At 41.7% G+C, this 25,427-nt stretch overlaps 1 protein-coding gene across 2 annotated transcripts in view; it reads right to left on the bottom strand.

The window, feature by feature from the left end:
* Cep97 (centrosomal protein 97) overlaps window positions 1-25,427 on the bottom strand; it is a 35,801-nt gene that overhangs the window by 4,678 nt on the left and 5,696 nt on the right. Inside the window, exons 4-9 of one of the 2 annotated variants that reach the window (XM_042676848.1) lie at window positions 23,519-23,620; window positions 21,810-21,923; window positions 20,627-20,793; window positions 8,370-8,534; window positions 5,734-5,858; window positions 1,520-2,294 (exon numbers count right to left, since the gene is read on the bottom strand). In XM_042676848.1, the coding sequence (XP_042532782.1) occupies window positions 1,520-2,294; window positions 5,734-5,858; window positions 8,370-8,534; window positions 20,627-20,793; window positions 21,810-21,923; window positions 23,519-23,620 (1,448 nt within the window). The remainder of the gene's footprint in view (window positions 1-1,519; window positions 2,295-5,733; window positions 5,859-8,369; window positions 8,535-20,626; window positions 20,794-21,809; window positions 21,924-23,518; window positions 23,621-25,427) is intronic. The other variant, XM_042676849.1, reaches the window with a different exon arrangement.

Here is a 25,427-nt window from a genome sequence, read left to right as displayed (position 1 = left end):
GAGTAATTCAAGGTTCGTATGCCTGACCTATAATAAAAGCCCTGGATATGGACACTCTTGCCAGAGTTTATGCAGTCACATATCACAGCTGTGAGAAATTAAGCTGTATGTATAACTCAATTTGAAGAAGATAACTTATATCTCTGATATAAGTTATCTCTGAAGATAACTTATATAAGATAACTTATAACTTATATAACTTATATATAACCTGGACTCTGTCCTAGGTGCCATTTTATCTCTTTATTATTTTAAATCTATATGTTTTGGTGTCATAAACTGCAGCCAGGAACAAAATAGTCTTCCTGAGTTCGTTAAGTCCCCTTAGCAAATCATGAAACCACAAAGTCATTTTATAGACCAATAGTCACAAATAACCTACATTCTAATTCTCTGTCCTTCCTCGGGCACCTCTCCCCCTTTCTGAAACATTTCACCTGTTGGAACTGAATGTCTACTTTCTTAGTTTTCCTACCATCTGACTGTCCCTTAGTTCTTTTGCTGTTTTTCTCCTCATCCATTTGATAATATTACTACGGCTAGTTATAAGACTGGTGAAATCCTAAGTTTCCTAGGTTAGCATTTGGTAAGCCATGTGAACATGGAATTAAAGAATAATTTCTACTGTAGTTTCAGAATGTCAGCCCCTTTTAGATCTCTGCTTTTCACTGTAATTTTCATCTGACCTTCTAGGTTCTAGGAAGACTTCCATATCTTGGATTTTCTGCTTTTCTAGTTTTTCTTTTTTTTTTTGGTCGGTCATGGGGCTTGAACTCTGGGCTTGGGCGCTGTCCTTCAGCTCTTCAGCTCAAGGCGAGCACTCTATTGCTTGAGCCACAGCACCACTTCCAGTTTTCTAGTGGTTTATTGGAGGTAAGAGTCTCACGGACTTTTCTGCCCAGGCTGGCTTTGAACTGTGATCCTCAGATCTCAGCCTCCTGAGTAGCTAGGATTACAGGCGTGAACCAGCACCTGGCTCTAGTTTTTCTATATCATCTGTACTTTACTCTGTTTAAAATTATAGATGATGGGGCTGGGAAGGTAGCTCAGTGGTAGAGTGCTTGCCTTGCATGCATGAGGCCCTAGGTTCAATTCCTCAGCACCACATAAACAGAAAAAGCTGGAAGTGGCACTATGGCTCAAGGGGTAGAGTCCTAGCCTTGAGCTAAAGAGCTGAGGGATAGTGCCCAGGCCCAGAGTTTAGGTCTCATGACCGGCAAAAAAAATAAATAAATAATAAAATAAAATAAAATTATAGATGATTATATAGCTAACATTCATTCAACATTTTTGTGATACTTCATCTATGTACCAATTGCTGTGCGAGGGAGATGGAGATGCATATGATAATCTGTGTCCTCAAGATATTTTCTGAATATTGTAGGAGAAAAACAAGTAAATCAATGGTGGTCATAAGGTGTGAACGTAAGGTGTGACAGAACAGCACAGTGTTATGAACAACATAATAACCTGGTACCCCCAGTCCAACGAAACAGCACACAACAGGGTTTTGACTCACCTCCGTACTTCATCAGTTAAGCAGACAATGTGCTCCTGCATTCTGCGCAGTCGGATTTCATAACGCACCTCTTTGGCTTGAGGGTTGTAGTTCCTGGCATAAAACCCTCGCCAACAGGCCTGAAGTTTGGTAGCTGCTTCATTCAATTTCTGAAGGGCAATGCTGTCTTGTCCCAAAGCAACAGACGCCTTGGTTAAAATTCTGCAGGGAAGTTCCCCTAAAGTTATCTGAGACATCGTTTCGTCACTATGTGGTTCTGCATGCAACACACTGTGACTAGCTGGTTCAGGAAGAGATGTAAGACTATGGTTAACATCCTTCAAGACTGCACTGACTATTATTGCCTCGTGGCAAGGTATTAGCCCCGCTTTCTCACTGACTTCTGTACAGACCTTACTTTTAAAAATTTGAACAGAACTCTCATTTGTATCCCATAAAGCCTTTAACTCTTCCTTATTCATGTCCTGATTTTCTAGCCCTTTCATAGATTCTTCTGCAACACCATCATCTTCCAGGCTCAAGTTAATGCCCTGGAGCCTCAGTTCCACGGTGGGTGACACTGGAGACAGTCCTGATGCAACTGGCATGAAAGTAGACTCTGAAGAAAGAAGACTACAATTTAACTTGTCCTCATCCGTCTGTATATCTTCTAGGTGCAGGTCATTTCGAGAATATCTTGTAGTATTTGCAGAGGCTGGAAAGTTATTCAGAACAGCATGTAACTGATCATCATTACTGCTTAATCCAACCCAAGAGTTGACTTGGATGACAGGTTCTAGAAGAATCAACAGAATATTATTTGAATCACTAAATATTTAAAGATTTTTTTAGCTATATCCTTTTTAAAGTAATCTAATCCCTAAAGTATACTGAAATACACACAAACACATACAAATACGCACACACAAATACATTCAATGATTTCCTCTAAGATTCCTAAAACACCAAACCAAGCATTTTTTAATTAACATATTAATTACAGTGATGGGTTTCATTGTGATATTTCCAGACATTCACACACATATCTTGATCATAAAATCACCCTATTACTTTTTTTTATAAGTTTTTTATTGTGAAAATACTGTTCAGAGAGGTTACAGTTAGATGAGCAAGGTAATAAGTACGTTTCTTATCCAGCATTGTTGTCTCCTCCTTGGTTTTTCCCTACCATCCCTTTCTTCCCACCTCTCAACTACATTCTCTCCTTCCTCCTAATAAATTTTTATATGGGTTTCATAGTGACTTTTTCATATATGCACACTATGATTTCAAACATATTCACCCTCCACTCTATTTTTCCCATCCTCCTTCCTACTAGTTACCTTCTCCAAACAATCATACTTTTATGTTCAAACCAAACATTTTTAAGGAAATGAATTCTCAGCTGGGCACTGGTAATGCACAACTGTAATCTCTGATACTGAGGAGGATCTTGGTTTGAAGCCAGTCTAGGTAGGAAAGTCTGTAAGATTCCTATCTCCAATTAACTGCTAAGAAAGTAGAGCTGTGGCTCAAGTGGTAATGCACTAGCCTTCAGGGGGGAAAAAAAAGCTCAGAGCCCAGGTCCTGAGTTCAAGCTCCAGAACTGGCACAAAACAAAAAAGCTGGGCACCGGTGGCTCACGCCTGTAATCTCCTAGCTACTCAGGAGGCTGAGATCTGAGGATCGCAGTTCAAAGCCAGCCGGGGCAGGAAAGGCTTGAGACTCTTATCTCCAATAAACCACTCAGAAAAGCGGAAGTAGCACTGTGGCTTAGCCTTGAGCTGGAGAGCTAAGGGACAGCGCTCAGGTCCAGAGTTCAAGCCCTACGACCCACATAAAAAATATACATATATTTTTAGAAGGATTTTTAAAAACTAGAAATATAATTCTATAATATATAATTAAACATATGTATTGAGTTATATACACATATACCTATATATACAAAATTATGTGCATATACATATAAAATATCAAACATGTATATATAAAAATGAAATATCCAAATGATAATTTAAACTAATGAAAAATACTTTTATTTTATTTTTGTCGGTCATAGGCCTTATCTCAGGGCACAGAAACGTCCCTGAGCTCTTTTGCTGAAGGCTAGCACTCTACCACTTGGAGCCACTATGCCACTTCCAGTTTTCTGGTGAAGATAAGAGTCTCACAGACTTTTCTGTTAGGGCTGGCTTTGAACCATGATACTCAGATCTTAACCTCCTGAGTAGCTAGAATTATAGGCATGACTCATTGGTGCTCAGCCATGAAAAGTACTTTATAAATACTTCTAAAAGATGTGTTATGCTAATATCAATTTAAAGCAAATCAAAAACCTCAATGCCAGACCTGAAACTTTGAAACTACTACAAGAAAGAGTAGGAGAAACATTAGAACCTGTAGGTATAGGCAGAAACTTCTTGAATAGAGCCTCAGGGGACACAACAGATAGGAGACTTGGCAAGTAGAACTACATCAAAATCAAAGGTTTCTTCACAGCTAAGGGCATAGTGACCAAACTAGAAAGACAGCCAACCAACCGGGAAAAGAACTTTATCAACAATATATCAAAGGCATAATATTCAGGATATACAAGGAGTTCAAGAAACTAATCCCTCCCAAACATAATAAACAAATCACTAAATAAGCAACTGAGCTAAAAAGAGACTTCTCTGAAGAGGAGAATGGTAAAGAAACACATGAGGAAATGCTCATAATCCCTGGCCACAAAGGAAATATTATCAAAACAACTCTGAGACTCCACCTCACCCCAGTAAGACTGTCCAATGTTGTGAATTTGAACAGCAACAAATGATGGCAGAGATGTGAGGACAAAAGAGCCCTACTGTACTGTTTGTGGGAATGGGAATGTAAACTAGTACAACCACTCTGGACAGTAGCCTTGGGGTTCTTAAAAAAAACTAAACAGAGGGGCTGGGAAGGTGGCTCAGTGGTAGAGTGCTTGCCTTGCAAGCATGAGGCCCTGGGTTCAATTCCTTAGCACCACATAAGCAGAAAAAGCCAGAAGTGGCACTGTGGCTCAAGTGGTAGAATGCTAGCCTTGAGCTGAAGAGCTGAGGGACAGTGCCCAGGCCCAGAGTTCAGGCCCCACCACTGGACCCCCCCCCCAAAAAAAAACCCCTCAACAGAGCTTCCCTATGACCTAGCCATACAACTCCTGGGCATTTATCCTGAACATCCTGGGCCAGGATATGATAAAGATACCTGCACATCCACATCCATGTTCACTACTGCAGTATTCACAATAGCTAACATATGGAAAGAGTCCAGATGTGCTTCCTATACACAATGGAATTTTACACAGTCATCAGAAAGAATAAAATAATGTCATTTGCAGGGAAAAGGACAGAAGTGGAACAAATCATGTTAAGTCTGGTAAGTTAAGATCAGAGAGACTAATGGCACATGTTCTCTCTGATATGTGGAAATTATATCTAAAAAGCACTGGGATATGACAAATTTTACAAGATTCTAGACAGTTACATACTGTAAGACCAAAAGAAGATAGCCTTAGAGGAGAATCACAAAGATGTAATGCCTAAGTGTCTCTTCACATTTATACAAAATAATGTACATACTGAAACAAACTTAATTTTTAGGTGGTTTGGGGGGTTTTTGTTTGTTTTGGTCAGTTGTGGGGCTTGAACTCAGGGCCAAGGCACTGTCCCTGAGCCTCTTTGTGCTCAAGACTAGCACCTGAGCCATAACGCCTCTTAAGGATTTTGAGTGGTTAGTTGGAGATAAAAGTCTTCACAGGGACTTTTCTGCTCAGGCTGGCTTCTGACAGCGATCCTCAGATCTCAGCCTCCTCAGTAGCTAGGATAACAGGCGTGAGCCACCAGCGCCTGATTCAAATTTTAGTTTTTGATGTTTCTGTCTTCTTTACCTTATGTATGGTATATACATGTATGTATCTTCAGGAGGGTGGAGCGAGAGGGGAAAAGGGTAAATTGCAGCAGTGGAGCTCACTGGACATCAATAAAAGTGAACTACACAGCTCATGGTTAGAGACGAGAGGGAGGAATCAGAAGAGAGTGTGAGGGAAGACACCGTTCGAAAGAAAATGTACGCATTGCCTGACTCATGTAGTTGTAACCCCTCTATAGATCACCTCTTTAATAACAAAGTAAACTAAAAAATACATATGTGCTGTGATAGCTAGTAAATCAAATAATTTAAGAAAAATAACCAGAGATAAATTAATTTCTCACCGTTTTCCTGGGCTATCTGGCAATCCTGAACAGGGCTTGAATGCTCAGGTGACAGGGGTACCCTTAGTTCAATAGGAGCAAACTCTTCATTTTGGCTTTGGTTCATCAACTGTCTCTGGTGAAACCTAAAAAAAAAATCATTAAACTCTGATATCTACAAGTTCATTCATAGGTAACTTCAGTCACTGGCAAATTACATAGTCTCAGTTGAAAACACTGGGGAAAAAAAGATGAAAATTGCTGGGTAGCAGTGGCTCACGCAAATAATCCTAGCTACTTAGGAGGCTGAGATGTGAGGATTGAGGTTCAAAGCCAGCCTGGGCAGGAAAGTCTGTGAGACTCTTATCTACAAATAACCACCAGAAAACCAGAAGTGGTGCTGTGGCTCAAGTGGTAGAGCACCTGCCTTGAGCTGGAGAGCTCAGGGACAGTGCTCAAGCCCAGAGTTCAACATAATCGACAAAAAAAAAAAGGTTAAAATTTATTTTTAAATTGCATGGATAGACACTATCACATGCACACATTTGCATATATACAAACATTTAAAGTCAGGCTCTGGTAGCTGATGACTAAAGATGGAGATGTACTCAAGTGGCAGAGTATCAGCTGAGCAAGCACGCCTCTGAGTTCAAACCCTGTTCCTGGATAAATTTTTTAAAAAAACTAAGTGTTTCTAGATGTTTTTTAGTATTAGTATTTTAAAGCCCATATGCTGTACCTATGTTAAAAAGCCAAATATTTATTTTTCTTTTGAGACACAGAATCAAATCAAATCTTTACACATGCTATGACAAGTGGTCTCCCACTGAGCTGTCATTTGAGTCCTTGACAAAAACATATCATAAAAAATTCCATTGTTGGAAGTGGCACCGTGGCTCAAGTGGTAGAGCGCTCGCCTTGAGTTGAAGAGCGCAGGGACAGCGCTCAGGCCCAGAGTTCAAGCCCCACGACCAAAAAAAAAACAAAAAAAATTCCATTGTTAGGGGTTGGGACGGTGGTTCTGTGATGAGTGCTTGCCTTGCATGCATGAGGCCCTGGGTTTGATTCCTCAGCACCACATAAGCCGAAAAAGCTGGAAGTGGCACTAGCCTTGAGCTGAAGAGCTCAGAGAAAGCACCCAGGCCCAGAATTCAGGCCCCACAAGCAACAACAACAACAACAACAAAAGTTCCATTGTTAGCCAAGTACTTGTGGCTCACACCTGTAATCCTAGCTACTCAGGAGGTTGAGCTCTAAGCTCTAAGGATCACAGTTCAAAGACAGCCAGGGCAGGAAAGTCTGTGAGACTCTTATCTCCAGTTAACCACCAGAAAACCAGAAGTGGTGCAGTAGCTCAAAGTGCTACAGTGTTAGCCCTGAGCAAAAGAACTCAGGAAAAAAGTCCAGGCCCTGAGTTCAAGCCCCAGGGCTGAAAAAAAAAAATCCCATTGTTGCTGGGGTGGGGGTGGGGGGGGAGTGTAGTTGAGGAGGTAGGAGGGAAGGGATGGTAGGGGAAAAACAAAGGAGGAGGCAACAATGCTTGATAGGAAATGTACTCATTACCTTGCTCAAGTTACTGTAACCCCTCTGTACAGTATTTAGACTATTTAAAAAATCCCATTGTTACAATGGGTGGAAATGGGAGGGAAAAACTGAGAGAAAGCAAGGGAAAGGGTGACATTGTTCCAGAAGAAATGTACTCTTTACCTGACTTACGTAACTGTAGCCCCTCACCTTTATACTAACCATTTTAAATATTTTTAAAGAAAAAAGAAAAATCTAGCCCTTTACAATAATGAAGGATAGGAATGTAAAACAGATCTGTTTGGAAGTGGGAGTCAGGGAGAGGAAAGGACGAAGGGAGAGGTCATAGGGGTGTGAATAAAGCAGAAAATAGAACTGAAATCTGTTGACAGTGGTACAAAAAGAGGCCGGGTGATGAAGAGGATGGGTTGGACTGGGCTACACTTTTATGCAAATATGAAAACACCCCAGTGACGTCTCTGTGTACAACTAATATTTGCTAATAAAAATGGAAAGGCAAAAAAAAAATCCTATTGTTTACTAGGCACAGAGGATTTGGTCAAAGCCAGCCTGGGCAAAAAGTCTGCATCTCTGATTTCCAAAAACTTCCAAAAAGCCATTAGTAGAGCTGTGGCTCAAGTGGTAGAGCACCAGACTTGAGCTAAAAGAGGCTCAGCCCTGAGTTCAAGTCCCAGGATTCCACATGCATGCATGCGCACACACACGCACACCACACACACACACACACACACACACACACACACACACACACACACACACACACACACACACACACACACACAGGATTCCACATGCATGCATGCGCACACACGCACACCACACACACACACACACACACACACACACACACACACACACACACACACACACACACACATATCCCATTGCCCCAAGCCACATTATTTGGCTCCTTCTACTCAAAAAGTGATTAGCAATACAGTTCCTGTGGGTGAGCTGCACTGTGTAGCACAGCATTCCTACAGGACTGCTGAAATGACAAGCCTAACTACCCTGAAACATGGACCAAAGCACTGACCTACTATCATCATATGAAGGACTGAAGGGTATTTTTACCTGTGAATTCATTACCTGATAAAAGTAGATGGGCTTACCTCTGTTTACTCAGAATCTTCTCTAGTTTGGCATCTTCTGCAGTTTGCAGGCCCAATGTAGAAGTAAGAGGACAAACTGTAGCCAGATATTGGACAAGCTGAATGTGCTGGCCGGGCCGATAGGCTCGCCCTTTCCCTTGACTATAGAGCCACTCAGCTTTCAAACTGGAATTGAAGGAAATAAAAAAAGGATGATGGTACTGGGAAGGTCCAAACACACTGCTAAGCAACAGTGATTTTCCTTCCTTATTTACTTTTATAAAAACCACTGGCTGTTTTTCATAGATATAGAGATAATGATTTGTACATTTTTTTCCCCCACACTTAAGATATGTTTCCACAGGTTGACACTACTGTTTCTAGATTTTTTACAATTATTTTCAAAGCAACAATGAATGTTCCCTCATTAACTCTGTCAAACTGAAAAGTCCAAATACATTAACCACATTTAAAGGCACTACTTCATAATGACATTAAAAAAAAAAATACACCAGGCACAGTAGCTCACGCCTGTAATCCTAGCTACTCAGTAGACAGAGATTGGGAAAACTGAGGTTGAAGGCCAGGCAGAAAGTTTGCAAGACCCCCAACTAAACCAACAAAATGCTGAGTATGCAGAAAGCATTAATAGGAGAATCATAGTCCAGGCTTACCTGGGCATAAACTTGAGAATCTATTTTAAAAACAAATCAAGGATGCCAGGTACTGGTGGCTCATGCCTTTAATCCTAGCTACTCAGGATGCTGAGATCTGAGGATCACAGTTCAAAGCCAGGCCAGGCAGGAAAGTCCATGAGACTCTTATCTCCAATAAACCATGCAGAAAACTGGAAGTGGCGCTGTAGCTCAAGTGGTAGAACACTAGCCTTGAGCTGAAGAGCTGAGGGACAGCACCCAGGCCCAGAGTTCAAGCCCCACGACTGACAAAAAAAAAAAAAAAAAATCAAGGCTGGTACTGAGGGCCCACTCCTATAATCCTAGCCATCAGGAGGCTGAGATCAGAGGACCACAGTTCAAAGACAGCCCAGCAGGAAAGTCTGTGAGACTCTCATCTCCAATTAACCACCAATAAGCTGGAAATGGAGCTGTGTCTCAAGTGGTAGAGTGCTACCCTTAAGCAAAAATGTCTAGTGACAGTGCGTGGGCCCTGAGTTTAAGCCCCAAGACCAGTCTAGTAAACACACACATACACACACACACACACACACACACACACACACACACACACACACACACACACAGCGTGCAAAAAGAGCTGGGGACCTAGCTTAATGTATAAGAGTGCTTGCTTAGAAACAAAGTACAGAGTTCAAAGCTGCACAGTGCAAAAACTAAAAAATTCAAATAAAATTCATCATTTCAGAATCAATGATGAACTAGTGATTATATGTAGTGATCATTAATAGTCAGTAATAGCAAGACCATGGGAATTTCATAGTAGCCAAGAGAATCCACAAGGTAGTCCTCCAAATCATCAAACTTGCCAGGTGCTAGTAACTCAAACCTGCAATCCTAGCTACTTTGTAGTAGGCTGACATGTGAGGATTGAGGTTCAAAGCCAGCTCAGGCAGATAAATCTAAGAGACTCTTATCTCCATTTAACCATCAAAAAGCCAGAAGTGGAAGTGTGGCTGAAGTAGTAGAGCACTAACTTTGAGTGGAAAAGCTAAGGAAGATTGCAATGGCCTAAGCTCAAGCCCAGGTACAAGTCAAACCTTAATCTCATCATATCTCCATATTCACCTATCAATTTTCAGGTAATGCAGAAGAATATATCAAAAGACTTAGGAAAATGATTTTGTATGTGTGTGCCAGTACTAGCACATGCACTTAAGAGTCTTGAATTCAGGGCCTGGTGCTGTCTCTGAGCTTTTTTTTGCCCAAGAATAGGGCTCTACCACTTGAGCCACCACTCCACTCTGGCTTTTTGGGTAGTTTAGTGGAGATAAAGGTCTCACAGACTTTCCTTCTTCAGGCTGGCTGTGATCCTCCCATCTCAGCATCCTGAATAGCTAGGATTACAGAAGTGAGCCACTGGTACCCAACTGCCTTGAGTTCTTTGCTTAGGTATTTTGTACAATTTCCCAAATGCATCATTATAAGAGCAATTAGGTCTAAGATACTAATATTTCTTTTTCTTTTGTTGGTCCCATGGGCCTTTAACTCTGGTCTGGGTGCTGTCCCTGCACTCTTTAGATCAAGGGTAGCACTACCTCTTGAGCCACAGCTCCACTCTGGTTTTCTGGTGGCTAATTGGAGATAAGAGTCTCACAGACTTTCCTACCCAGGGTGGCTTTCAGTAGCTAGGATTACAGGCGTGAGCCACTCGTGTCCGGCTAAGATTTCTTTTTCATATATAAAAAGTTATAGGTGGAAGTGACACTGTGGCTCAAAGTGGTGGAATGCTAATCTTGAGCAGAAAAGCTCAGGAATGCCACCCAGGCCCTGAGTTCAAGCCCCATGATCACCACCAACAACAAAAACTCTTTCAGCTAGGCGCTGCTGACTCATGCCTATAGTCCTAGCTACTCAGGAGGCTGAGGTCTGAGGATTGTGGTTCAACGCCAGCATGAGCAGGAAAGTCAGGGACACTCTTATCTCCAATTAACCACCAGAAAATCGGAAGTGGCACTGTGGCTCAAAGTGGTAGAGCTCTAGCTTTAAACAAAAGAGCTTAAGGACAGTACCCAAGTCCAGAGTTCAAGTCCCATGACTGACAAAAAAAAGAAAGAAAGAAAGAAGAGCCCAGAACTAATGTTCTGGGCACAACAAATAAGTAAAAATTATAAGATTTTATGAGATTAATCTGAGATTCTATAAAATATACATAACCTGAGAGGCACAGGGGGCTGCCTGCAGATCACCTGCGCAGAAGCCGCCTGAGGCACCGGACCCGCCCAACCGAGATCACAAAGACCCGGCGGGGGCCGCCCAGGTCCCAGAGGCACAGGGGGCTGCCTGCAGATCACCCGCGCAGAAGCCGCCTGAGGCACCGGCGTCAGACCCACCGGATCTCTACAACCAGCGAAGAAGCTGCCTGAGCGTGGACACTGTGGACCTGACAGCTTTGATAGAGGCAGAGACAGAAAAGAATCACACAGAGCCACCACCGCCCAGCCCAGCCCGCAACCACCCCAACTGAACTCGGATTGCAACAACAACGGAAGACCTACACCACACAGAAACAACCAGCTCCAGGGTGAGTACCCCACAGGGGACAGTGTATCCCTCAAGGGAGACCAGAGCTGGAGGGAATCCCCAGACCCTGACCTAGACTCCCTACCCCAACACCCGGACCACAGGACCCACTAAAACTGGAACTGTTCGAGAGCTCCACCAGCCCGTGGAGCACACTCCGCTGGCCAGGCCAGAGCGAGAGTGCCCCTGGAAGGGAGCTTAAATGCCCAAGCCAGGAACAGCACCCCTGGGTCAAGACTACCAACAGTAGAAGAAATTTGAACTGTGTCCTCCAGGCTGCATAACCTAGGTGGTATACACATCAGCACAGGCCTAAGCGCGCTCCAGGCTTGGGCCAGATCCAGGCCCGGGGATCCGGCGCCTGAACAACACAATCAACTCCTCCCAACTGAAGTAAAAAGCTGAGCATATGCCTCAACAGAGGGGAGAAAATCAGGAAACAGCACTCCCCGGGAAGCACGCCTGTGACAACAAAAGACCTGGAGGCTCAGGACAAGAGAAGCCCAAACCCCACCAAAACTCCACCCATATACCCCAGGCTGGGAATTGGGCAACTCAGACTGCCAGCACCTGATAGTAAGCAGGAGCTCAGGCTGATAAGGCAGCTCAGCAATAGAGTGATAGTCTTGGATGTATGAGGCCCTGGATCTGATTCCTCAGCATCACAAAAGCAAAAAGGATCAGAAGTGGTGCTGTGGCTCAAATGGTAGGGTGCCAGCCTTGAGCTGAAGAGCTGAGGGACAGCACCCAAACCCACAACCAGCGCAAAACAAACAAACAAAAACACATCAGGAGCCCATAGCAGACTCCAGTATTTGGGAGAGTGCATCCAGAGCATCTGATCTTCCCAAGAGCATCCGTAGGAGCAAACACAAGCAGTCTAGACTGCTCAACCCTTCCAAAGGCGGGAATTGTCAGCAATCTACAGCAGAGAGCTGAGAATCCTAAGTAGGTCAGAATAGCAGCTGGAAATAGGCTCCCAACAGAACCCAGTTCAGGCACAGACTCTCTCTACCAATACAGAATCAGCAACCAAGCAAAGACAGACACACCAAAACAAAATTGCAGAGCAGTCTCCTGAACCCCCATGCGAAAATCACAGAGAAAAATCACAAGGTTTACCACCACCCAGGACAGCAAGCTCACCTCAAAAGCCAGCAGCTACGCAGGGGAGAACCCCAGTGGGAGCAAAGCAGGAATGGAAGACAAAAGCTATATCCAAGGGTTGCTGGAGGCAATGACTCAAGAAATAAAGTGAGAAATTGATCAGAAATTGAAAGAGCACAAGGATGAACTATCAAAAGAGATACAGGATATCAAACAAGAGTTGGATACAAAAATAGAAGCTGCACAAACCTCAGTAAGAAGTGAGATAAACGCCAAATTAGAGGTAATACATACTGAGATCAGTACTCTGAGAACCAACATTGAATCCATAAAGGGATCCATTTCCTCCATGCAAACCACAATAGAAGCCACGGTCAACAGAGTGAATGAAATGGAAAGTAGAGTGTCAGATACGGAAGACAGAATACACCAACTGGACCAAAAAGTGACAGATATGGAAAAATCACTCAAATTAAACCAAAGGGAAATTCAAGAGCAAGCAGATAATGCCAAGAAATTTAACCTTCGTATAATCGGAGTGGACGAAGGTGAGGAATTCCAGAGCAACAGAATGCAACACCTATTCAACAAGATAATCACTGAAAATTTTCCCCACCTCAAAAAAGAACATCTTACCTACATCACAGAAGCATATAGAACACCCAACAAGCAAGATCCCAGGAGAAACACTTCTAGACACATTATAGTAAAAATGATAGATCTGAATAATAAGGAAACAATCCTGCATGCAGCAAAAATGAAGAAGGAGCTATACTACAACGGGAAAAAAATTAGAATCACTGCAGATCTCTCCACACAAACAATGAATGCAAGAAAAGCCTAGGAAAGCACCATACGAGCCCTGAAAGCCAATAACTGCCAACCCAGACTGATATATCCGGCAAAGCTAGCATTTACATTCGATGGAGAACTGAAAACTTTTAATAGCAAAGAAAAACTAAATGAATACATAAACATTAAGCCAGCATTACAAAGAATTCTAAGAGGGGGGACACAACCTGAAGAAAGCAACCAGGAACTGGGACCTGCCCCAAACAGGCATTACTCAAAGTCTAACTGAGCAAGCACAGGAGGAAAGGAAAGAAGAAAAACTTAGGAAAATGGAATGGCAGGGACAACAATGCATCTCTCTATACTTTCTCTTAATATAAATGGGCTGAATTCGCCAATTAAAAGAAAACGAACTGAGGACTGGATCAGAAAACAAGACCCATCCATCTGTTGCCTTCAGGAGACCCACCTCTCAGCCAAACATACAAACAAACTCAGAGTGAAGGGGTGGAAAAGGATCTACCAATCAAATGCCCCCAGTAAGAAAGCAGGTGTAGCTATCCTGATATCTGACAAAATAAACTTTTCATTAAAATCAGTACAGAAAGACAAGGACGGACACTACATATTAATAAAGGGAACAATCCAAGAGGAGGATATAACCATCATCAACTTATATGCCCCAAATATCAGTGCACCCAGATATGTTAAACAAATGCTCTCAAACTTACAGAATAAAATAGATCCCAATACGATAATACTAGGAGACTTTAACACACCACTCTCACCAAAGCACAGGTCTACCAACCAGAGGATTGGCAAAGAAGCTACCGAATTAAGTGAGGCCATACTTCAAGTGGAATTAACTGACATCTACCGAGTATTTCACCCTAAAACAACATAGTACACATTCTTCTCAGCAGGTCATGGAACTTTCTCCAAAATAGACCATATCATAGTTCATGCAAGGAACTTAAGCAAATACAAAGGGATCGACATAATCCCCTGTATCCTATCTGACCACAGTGGAATCAAGCTAGCTCTCAATAACAAAGCATACCGCAGAAATTTCTCTAATACATGGAAATTGAACAGCACACTCCTTAACAATGCCTGGGTAACGGAAGAGATCAGAGAAGAAATAAAGCATTTCCTACAACTCAATGAAAATGAAAACACCTCACAAAGAAACTTGTGGGACACAGCAAAAGCAGTCCTGAGGGGCAAATTTATTGCCCTCAGTGCCCACATCATGAGAATGGAGACAGACCAAGTAAATAATCTCATGTTGCAAATAAAACAGCTAGAAAAACAAGAAAAAATGGGACCTAAAACTACTAGACAAAACCAGATAACCAAATTAAGAGCAGAGATTAACCAATTAGAAAATCAGAAAATCATAACCAAAATAAACCAAACAAAAAGCTGGTTCTTTGAAAAAATAAACAAAATTGATGGCCAGTTGGCAAGATTAATTAAAAAAAGAAGACAGGAAACCCATATTAATAGGATTAGGGATGCCACAGGAAACATCACAACACGTACCCAAGATATCCAAACAATTCTAACAGACTACTTTCAAAAGCTATACTCTCTAAAGGAAGAAAATCTGGCAGAAATGGATGCATTTTTAGAGAAATACAAGTTGCCCAAACTGAGCAAAGAAGAAGTTAACCAATTAAATAAGCCAATTATCACAGCCCTGGATAATTTTATTTTTGCCAGTCCTGGGGCTTGAACTCAGAGCTTGGGCACTTTCCCTGAGTTTCTTCTGCTCAAGGCTAGCACTCTGCCACTTGAGTCATGGTACCACTTGGATATTTTATGTGATCAGATGCACAGTCATTGCATTTTTGTGTAAAGAGTAACCTCCTTTGGTATCACCATGTGTGAATGTCTAGAGTCCTGTACTAAATTGCTTTATTGTATCTATGTATATCCTGGTAAATCCTGACCAAGTTGGTATATTCTAATTAAAACTGTAAGCCACTAAGGGGGAAAAAAAAGCAGTAATACTTCTTTGGCAGTCTAAATTCTTTTTTGGGGGGGGGGTGGGTCCAGTTGTGGGGCCTGAACCCTGGGCCTGGGCGCTGTCAGCTCTTCAGTTCAAGGCTAGCCCTCTAACACTTGAGCCACAGTGCCACTTCTGGCTTTTTTCTTTTTGCTTATGTGGTGCTGAGGAATCGAACCCAGGGCCTCAGGCATGCAAGGCAAGCACTCTACCACTGAGCCACCTTCCCAGCCCGGCAGTCTAAATTCTTTAAAAAAAAAGACTTTCACTTTTCAGCACAGTATAACTGATTCTCAACAGCTGATCACCCGGATTCATCTCCATTATCTCTAATTTACCTGTCCACTCTTACTGGCATGAATGGATAAAAACAATGTCCTTTATCTCATGAATTTCCTCTTTAAAAACTTCCCACTTGAGGGGCTGGGAAGGTAGCTCAGTGGTGAGCGCTTGCCTTGCATGTGTGAGGCCCTGGGTTCGATTCCTTAGCACCACATAAGCAAAAAGAAAAAAGCCAAAAAAAAAAAAAAAAGAAAAAAGCCAGAAGTGGTGCTGTGGCTCAAGTGGTAGAGCGCTAGCCTTGAGCTGAAGAGCTGAGGGACAGTTCCCAGGCCCAGAGTTCAAGCCCCACAACCGGACCCCCCCCCCCCAAAAAAAAACAACAAACTTCTCACTTGAAATTCAAAGGATAAACATCAGTTGGCGTCACACTACTTCCTACTATTCATTCCACGCATTTTCACTTGGTGGTTTTGAGTGAGAGACTGGTACAATGAAACTTGTGTTTTAGAAAAGTTAAACTGCTCATATAACAAGGATGCATTGAAAGGTGGAACATGGACAGGAAGGAAACTTATAATGGAGTGAGTTCAGGAATATATTTATTTACAGGTTTAGATAACACAGTTAAGAGACAAGGGAGATAATAAATTTGAATAACATTTGTGGATAGAGAAATTTACCTTAACAAAATGAACACAGTTTATTAGTTATTACTAAATTTATAACATTTAAAAGCTTTGAAGTTTACAAGTTTTAAAATGAAATCACACAGAAATGGTGAGACAAAGGGTGAACTAATTCCACAGTGATACTCTCGACACTATGTTGAGGATGAACTCTACAACCTGGGGTCAGGGGTGATCAGGAGGGAAAAAACTGGGAGAAAAGGAGGGAAGAGGTATTCTAAAAGAAGGGCACTTATTATCTGACGTGTAACTGCAACCCCTCTATATATCACCTTTACAATAAAATTAAAAAAAAAACTGGGCTGGGAAAGTGGCTAAATGGTAGAGCGCTTGCCTTGCATGCCTGAGGCCCTGGGTTCAATTCCTCAGCACCACATAAGCAGAAAAAGGCAGAAGTGGCGCTGTGGCCCAAGTGGTAGAGCGCTTGCCTTGCGCTGAAGAGCTGAAGGACAGCACTCAGACCCAGAGTTCAGGCCCCATAACCAACCAAAAAAAAAAAAAAGTCAATAAAGTAAAAATTTAGAGAATGTGCCAATTTTTAAAACAATAAAAAGATCTTTATGGCCATACTAATGCTACCAGAACAGCGAGCGCTCTACCACTTGAGCTACAGCGCCACTTCCGGTTTTCTGGTGGTTTATTGGAGATAGGAGTCTCACGGTCTCTCCTGCCCGGGCTGGCTTTGAACCGCGATCCTCAGATCTCAGCCTCCTGAGTAGCTAGGATTACAGGCGTGAGCCACCAGCGCCCGGCTTCTGACCACAGCATTATTTACCATAGCTAAGATACAGGAAGCTATCAAAAGTCTTCCAACAAAAAAAATCCCAGGACCAGATGGATTCACAGCAGAATTCTATAAGACCTTTAAACAAGAACTAATACCCATACTCCTCAAGCTCTTCAGAGAAACAGAGAAGGAGGGAGCTATCCCAAACTCATTCTACGAAGTCAATATCACACTCATCCCCAAACCAGGCAAAGACCCAACCAAAAAGGAGAACTACAGGCCAATTTCCTTGATGAACACAGATGCAAAGATCCTTAACAAGATTCTAGCTAACAGAATCCAGAAACACATAAAAAAAAATAATACACTATGACCAGGTAGGCTTCATCCCAGAGACACAGGGATGGTTTAACATATGTAAGTCAATAAATGTAATCCAGCATATCAACAGAGCCAAGGTCAAGAATCACATGATTATTGCCACAGATGCAGAAAAGGCCTTTGATGAAATTCAACATTCATTCATGCTAAAAGCTCTGGAGAAAATAGGAATAGAAGGAACATTTCTAAAAACAATAAAAGCCGTTTATGACAGACCAATAGCCAATATTATACTTAATGGGGAAAAGCTACAACCAATTCTCCTAAAATCAGGAACAAGGCAAGGATGCCCACTGTCTCCACTCCTCTTCAATATAGTCCTAGAACCCTTAGCCAGGGCAATAAGGCAAGAAAAAGACATTAAAGGGATCCGCATAGGGAAAGAAGAAGTTAAACTATCCCTTTTTGCAGACGACATGATACTATACCTTCACGATCCCAAAAACTCCATCCCCAAACTCTTAGAAATCATAAATCACTTCGGCAAAATAGCAGGATACAAAATAAACCCACAAAAATCAGTTGCCTTCCTATACACTGACAATGTACAAGAAGAGAGGGAAATAAAGGGAACAACCCCATTCACAATAACCTCCCAAAAAATAAAATATTTAGGAATTAACCTAACCAAAGATGTAAAAGAACTATTTAATGAGAACTATAAAAAGTTAAAGAAAGAAATTGCAGAAGACACTAGGAAATGGAAAGACCTCCCATGCTCCTGGATAATACTTCCAAAACTAATATATAAATTCAATGCAATTCCTATTAAAATCCCAATGACGTACATCACTGAAATACAGAAAACAGTCCAAAAATTCATATGGAACAACAAAAGACCTAGAATAGCCAAAACAATTTTAGGGGATAAAGACAATATGGGAGGGCTATCCATGCCGAACTTCAAACTCCACTACAGAGCTATAATAACAAAGACAGCATGGTACTGGCACAAAAACAGACCCGAAGACCAATGGAACAGAATAGAAGATCCAGAAATAAATCCACAGGCCTACAGCCAGCTGATATTCGACAAAGGAGCCAAAGACATACAATGGAAGAAACACAGCCTCTTCAACCGCTGGTGCTGGGAAAACTGGGCAGCCACATGCAGAAAACTAAAAGTGGACCCCAGCCTATCACCATGCACCAACATCAACTCAAAATGGATTAAAGACCTTAACATTAAACCTGAATCTCTGAAACTACTGCAGGACAGAGTAGGAGAGACACTTGAACTAATAGGCACAGGAAGGAACTTCCTGAACAGAGTCCCAGGGTCACAACAAGTTGGAGAGAGACTCGACAAATGGGACTACCTTAAAATAAAAAGCTTCTGCACAGCTAAATCTATCGTAACTAAGCTAGAAAGACAACCAACTAATTGGGAAAAAATATTTACCAGCAATATATCAGACAAGGGGTTAACATCCTGTATATACAGGGAACTCAAGAAACTAATCCCTCCCAAACCTAACAAACCAATTACTAAATGGGCAAGGGAACTAAAGAGGGACTTCTCAAATGAAGAAATAAAAATGGCAAAGAAACACATGAGGAAATGTTCATCATCCCTGGTGGTGAAGGAAATGCAAATAAAGACAACCCTGAGATACCACCTTACCCCAGTCAGAATGTCCCACATCCACAAATCAGCCAACGACAAATGCTGGAGGGGATGTGGAGAAAAGAGGAACCCTATTACACTGCTGATGGGAATGTACACTTATATAACCACTTTGGAAAGCAGTCTGGAGGGTCCTTAGAAAGCTAAAGATTGACCTCCCTTACGACCCAGTCATACCACTTCTAGGCATCTACCCTGAACAACAGGAACCAATATACAAGGACACGTGCACCTCCATGTTTATTGCAGCACTGTTCACAATAGCTAGGATATGGAAACAACCCAGATGCCCCACCACAGATGAATGGATCCAAAAATTGTGGTATCTATACACAATGGAATATTATGCAGCCATTAGAAATGACAAAATAATGGCATTTGCAGGGAAATGGATGGAGCTAGAAGGAATCATGTTGAGTGAGGTAAGCCAAGAACGAAGAGACAAACGGTACATGGTCTCCCTGATAAGTGGATGCTAAATCCAAAATGTTAGATGATACGACAAAACTAACAGGACTTAAGAAACAAAGAACTCCCACTCATCTGGTTGAACCACTACTAAATATCCCCATGCTGCTGATCACATATATGGTATATAACATGTGAACACCGTTATATATTACAGACTGTGATAGACAATTTGCTCCAGGAAAGTTAGAATGAACTCGTGATTTTAATTGAGCATCATTATTCCACAATACTGTGAATTTCCGGAAATTATGTAATCACTTAATCACAATCAAAAAAGAAAAAAAAAAAAGAACCTCGGGGAAGGGAGGGAGGGAGGGGATGGTAGGGGGAAAACAATGGAGGGGGTAACAATGTTCAAGAGGAAGTGTACTCATTACCTCACTCATGTAACTGTAACCCTCCATATAGTATCTTTACAATAAAAAAAAAAAATACATAACCTAGTATCTATGCAAAAGTGTTCTAAATTCCTAACAGAGTTAACAAAAGAACTTTTAGAAAGTAAATTGTTATGAATATTAAGTTAGATCCAAAGGCTCCAACCTCTATAGCTGATATTCATACCTTGTCCTTTTTTAAGAAAGGGGAAACAGTCCCAAGTGACCAGCACATAGACCAGTGTATAATTTTCTATATGCTACTATATGCATTATCTTCATTTCTTTTTTTTGGTCAGTTATAGGCCTGGGCGCTGTCCCTCAGCTCTTCAGCTCAAGGCTAGCATTCTATCACTTGAGCCACAGTGTCACTTTCATCTTTTTCGGCTTATGTGGTGCTGAGGAATCGAACCCAGGGCCTTATGCATGCAAGGCAAGCACTCTACCACTGAGCCACCTGCCCAGCCCCATTATCTTAATTTCTAACCACAGCTTGTAAGAAATATTCAATTTATTAATCTGTAGTTAATATGTAATTAAGCTAAAAATGATCTTTTTGTTAACTTTCATAATTAATATGATACCAAAGAAGTATTCACCTTTCCTTCTGAGAAATCACATATCCATCAAGGACTCTGAGATTTAAACACCAGCTGACGATATATGGCCGGTAGTCAAACCCTGGAATGGAAGGTGTTGCCATCACGCAAGGATTGTTCATAATTGACAACTGTTCCAATTCAGTAAGGGATGCCAAATAAGAGATCTGGAACAAAGAATATCTTTGATGAACAAAATAGACTATTCACTGTGAATGTGCTTCAACTGATTACACACCCTTTGGCATCATTTGAGAATGAAACAATTTCCCTCTTATTCTGGAAAGCAGTAAGTACTACTCTTCTATTAGCCTCTGACTTCTAAAATTTCAACAATACAGCCATTTTTCATTGCTGCACAAAGAGTCCTTACAAAGTAACAGCACTATTTCCCAGCAAAGAGAATACTACTTTGAAAATAAAGAACAGCTAGGGTAAGGTGGAAAATATGCCTTATTAACCTCTACCAACAATCATCTTCCAAGGGATGCTAATTACAGCACTACAAATGAAACCAAGCTTTAATGAGTGACCCACATTAAGAGAGTAGGAGGGCTGGGAATGTGGCTTAGTGGTAGAATGCTTGCCTAGCATGCATGAAGACTGGGGTCCAATTCCTCAATACCACACAAACAGAAAAGGCTGGAAGTGGTGTTGCAGCTCAAGTGGTAGAATGCTATAGCTCTGAGCAAAAGAAGCTATGGACAGTGCCCAGGGCCTGAGTTCAAGCCCCAGGACTGGCAAAAAAAAAAAAAAAGACAAAAGAAAAGAGCTGGGTGACATTGGCTCATGCCTGTAATCCTAGCTACTATGAAAGTTGAGATCTAAGGATTGTGGTTCAAAGCCAGCCCAGGCAGGAAAGTCTATGAGACTCTTATCTCTAATTAACCACCAAAAAGCCAGAGTAGAGCTGCAGCTCAAGTGGTAGAGCACTAGCCCTGAGTAAAAAAGCTAAAGAACAATGCCCAGACCCTGAGTTTAGGTACCAATACTAGCCCACACAAAATAAAGGAAAGTAGGGAAAAAAAAAAAAAAAAAGTGAGCATTCTAAGGTCAAGTGGTTTTATCATGATGGCATTTTCTTCTAAGATGCTCAAAGCATAAAAGGAGCTCACAAACCAGTCCTCTGTCTCTCTTAGACTCTCCACTTTCCTGGGTCGTATAAAGTATCTTCAAATTTTACCTCATTTAAGTCCCGAATTTCATTTTCTGCCAAAGAAAGTATAGCAAGACTTCTGGGTAGATAAGCAGGTGCCATTCTAAGAGAGGTGATGATGTTTCCATGTAAAAGCAGTGTCTTGAAAATAAAAATAGTATGGATTCATTACAAATGAATAGATACAAATGATTCTGTTCTGTTTTGACAATATCACACCTATAATCCTAGCTACTTAGGAGACTAAGATGTGAAGGATTGCAGTTTGAAGCTAGCCCATGCAGAAAAGTCTTCGAAATCATCTCCAAATAATCTGCAAAACATAGCACGAAAGAGGCATGGCTCCAGTAGCAGAATGCTGGCCAAGGACAAGCAGATGAAGCAAAAGATTTAGGCTCTAAGTTCAAGTCCCAGTATCAGCACAAAATAAAACAAATAAAATGAACAAAGAAATCTATTGTTGTACTTCTCATTATACACAAATCAAAGACTATTAATACTTAGAAGGATCCTAAGTGAACTTTTGGTTTCACTTTCATATCAACATCTTAACATCTGAAGCTCAAGGAAGGTTAAAACCTAGTCTAGGGATGCATGCTTAATGAAGTAACTAACATGCTATGAGATTAGATGCAAAGCAATTTCCAGCACACTTACTTCCTTTTAAATGCTAAATTTTAAAGCAAAGTTTCCAAAACAGAGAGGTAAGGCACATCTCATACTTACAACTATATAGTTTTTAGTAACTAAGAGCCAGAGGAAGGTAGAATGTCACATAAATCAGCAACAAATTCATCACTCTGAATACCCAGGATTATGATCAGATTACCATACCTCCATTCCAGAACATGAAGACAGACAGAAACACACACACAGATACACACACAGACACACACACACACACACACATACACACACACACTCACATATTCTATCACCTTCTGTTCATGAGAATTCTCTTAGCATCTCTCAGGACAGCACCTGGCTGTTTAGAATAAGGATTACTAAAAATGATTTCTACTTGAGATGTGAGAACAGAGCTAAGATAATGCTTCTAAGGCTTCTAAGCATCCATTTGACCCAATGAAAGAAAAGTAAAGAAAAAGCCCAAAAGATTTTTGAAACTGTTGATTCCATCTGTTATTTGAATGTATAATACATTCTCTGCCATAAAAAGTGCAATATGGCTGGGCACCAGTGGCTCATGTCTATAATGGCTCACACCTGTAATCCTAGCTACCTAGGAGGCAAAGATCTGAGGACTAAAGTTTGAAGCCAGCCTGGGCAGTAAAGTCCATGAGACTCTTATTACAATAAATTACTCCAAAAAAGCTAGAAGTGGAGCTATGGCTCAAGTGGGAAAACACTAGCGTTGAGCACAAAAGCTTAGGAAGAGCCCAGGCCTACAGTTTAAACCCCAGGACCAGTATCACTTAGGAAGAGCCCAGGCCTACAGTTTAAATCCCAGGACCAGTATTCACTTGAGCAGAGTAGCTCAAGACCAGCCTGGGACAATGAGAGACTGCCCTTCTCCCATCCCCAAAAAAGATAAAGGAAAAAAAAGAAAAGAAAAGATGAACAAAAAAAATGCCTCATACTTAATTTCTAGTACTCTAGTAGAACTCTTAAAACTAATTTATTCTTCATATATGGTAAGGTAGTTTTAGGCTAATCAGATCACTTTCCCTTGTTATTTTGGAATACAACAATAAAAATGACATAGAAAACATGCTTACCTTCAGGGATCTCAATTTAGATAAGTCACCTATCTGAGGTATGTTATTGTCTGACAAATCAAGGTGCTGAAGAGCTGTGCAGCTATTCATCTGCTCCATGGCCTATTACAAGAAAATGATCATATTCTTTAATGCACTCCAGAGCAAAACCTGAAATTCTTCCCTACTTCTTTGGAGCTGAGTCTCAGCTGAAAGAAGCAGGGCAGAAGAACTGAGCAAGGGGAAGGGAAAAGGGATAACAAAATTTATTAAATTGGGGCTGGGAAGGTGGCTTAGTGGTAGAGTGCTTGCCTAGCATGCATGAAGCCCTGGATCAATTCCTCAGTACCACATAAACAGAAGAGGATGGAAGTAGCTCTACGGCTCAACTGGTAGAGTGATAGCCTTGAGCAAAAAAGAAGCTCAGGGACAGTGCCCAGACCTTGAGTTCAAGCCCCAAAACTGGCAAAAAAAAAAAAAAAATTAAATTCTCATGTTACAATAATGTTTATTGTAGGACTATTCACAACAGCTAAGCTATAGACTCACCATATGAACATAACAACCGATAAGTGAATAAACAAAATGTGCTATATATACACAATGGAGTATCATTCAGCCATAAAGAAGAAAATTATGACATTTGCAGGAAATTTTATGGAACTGGAGATTATCATGTTAAACAAAACAAGACTCAAAAAGACAAACTGATGTTTCGTCTCTTTCAGAAAAAAATGACACAAATGTAAAATGTTGATTATTGAAAGGGACCGGCAAGGATAAAAGAACAAGAGAAGATGATGGGGGTGAATATGAATGAAGTGTAATTTATCTATGTACAGAAATAGTAAAACTTGGCTGGGAAGGTGGCTCAGTGGTAGAGTGCTTGTCTCACATGCATGAGGCCCTGGGTTCGATTCCTCAGCACCACATAAGCAGAAAAAGTGGGAAATGGAGCTGTGGCTCAAGTGGTAGAGTGCTAGCCTTGAGCTAAAGAGCTGAGAGACAGTGCCCAGGCCCAGAGTTCAAGCCCCATGACCAACAAAAACAACAAAAGTAGTAAAACTCATTAAAAATTGTAAAAACAAGAAAAACTGGGCCAGCAGTGGCTCATGCCAGGGCAAGAAAGTTCTTGAGACTCTTATCTCCAATTAACCACCAGAAAACTGGAAATGGTGCTGTGGTTCAAGTAGGATAGCGCTCACCTGAAGAGCTGAAGAGCTCAGGGACAGCGCCCAGGCTCAGAGTTCAAGCCCCATGACCAACAAATCAAAACAAAACAACAACAAAAAAAAAGCCAAGCACAGCCGGGCGCTGGTGGCTCACTCCTATAATCCTAGCTACTCAGGAGGCTGAGATCTGAGGATCGCGGTTCAAAGCCAGCCCGGGCAGGAAAGACCCTGAGACTCCTATCTCCAATAAACCACCAGAAAACTGGAAGTGGCGCTGTAGCTCAAGTGGTAGAGCGCTCGCCTTGAGCTGAAGAGCTGAGGGACAGCGCCCAGGCCCAGAGTTCAAGCCCCACGACTGACAAAAAAAAAAAAAAAAGCCAAGCACCAGTGACTCAGGCTGAGATATGAAAATTGCAGTTTGAAACCACCCCACCCAGGAAAGTCTGTGAGACTCTCATTTACAATAAACTACTCAAGAAGCCGGGCGCTGGTGGCTCACGCCTGTAATCCTAGCTACTCAGGAGGCTGAGATCTGAGGATCGCGGTTCAAAGCCAGCCCGGGCAGGAGAGACCGTGAGACTCCTATCTCCAATAAACCATCAGAAAAACCGGAAGTGGCGCTGTAGCTCAAGTGGTAGAGCGCTCGCCTTGAGCTGAAGAGCTGAGGGACAGCGCCCAGGCCCAGAGTTCAAGCCCCACGACCAACAAAAAAAAATAAATAAACTACTCAGGAAAGCCCAGAAGTGGTACTGTGGCTC

This window comes from Dipodomys spectabilis, unplaced genomic scaffold (genome assembly GCF_019054845.1).
Source record: "Dipodomys spectabilis isolate Male_0828 unplaced genomic scaffold, ASM1905484v1 ptg000032l, whole genome shotgun sequence".
Taxonomy (NCBI): domain Eukaryota; kingdom Metazoa; phylum Chordata; class Mammalia; order Rodentia; family Heteromyidae; genus Dipodomys; species Dipodomys spectabilis.
The sequence above is the reverse complement of the archived record's forward strand: the minus strand, read 5'-3'. Positions and strand labels throughout refer to the sequence as shown.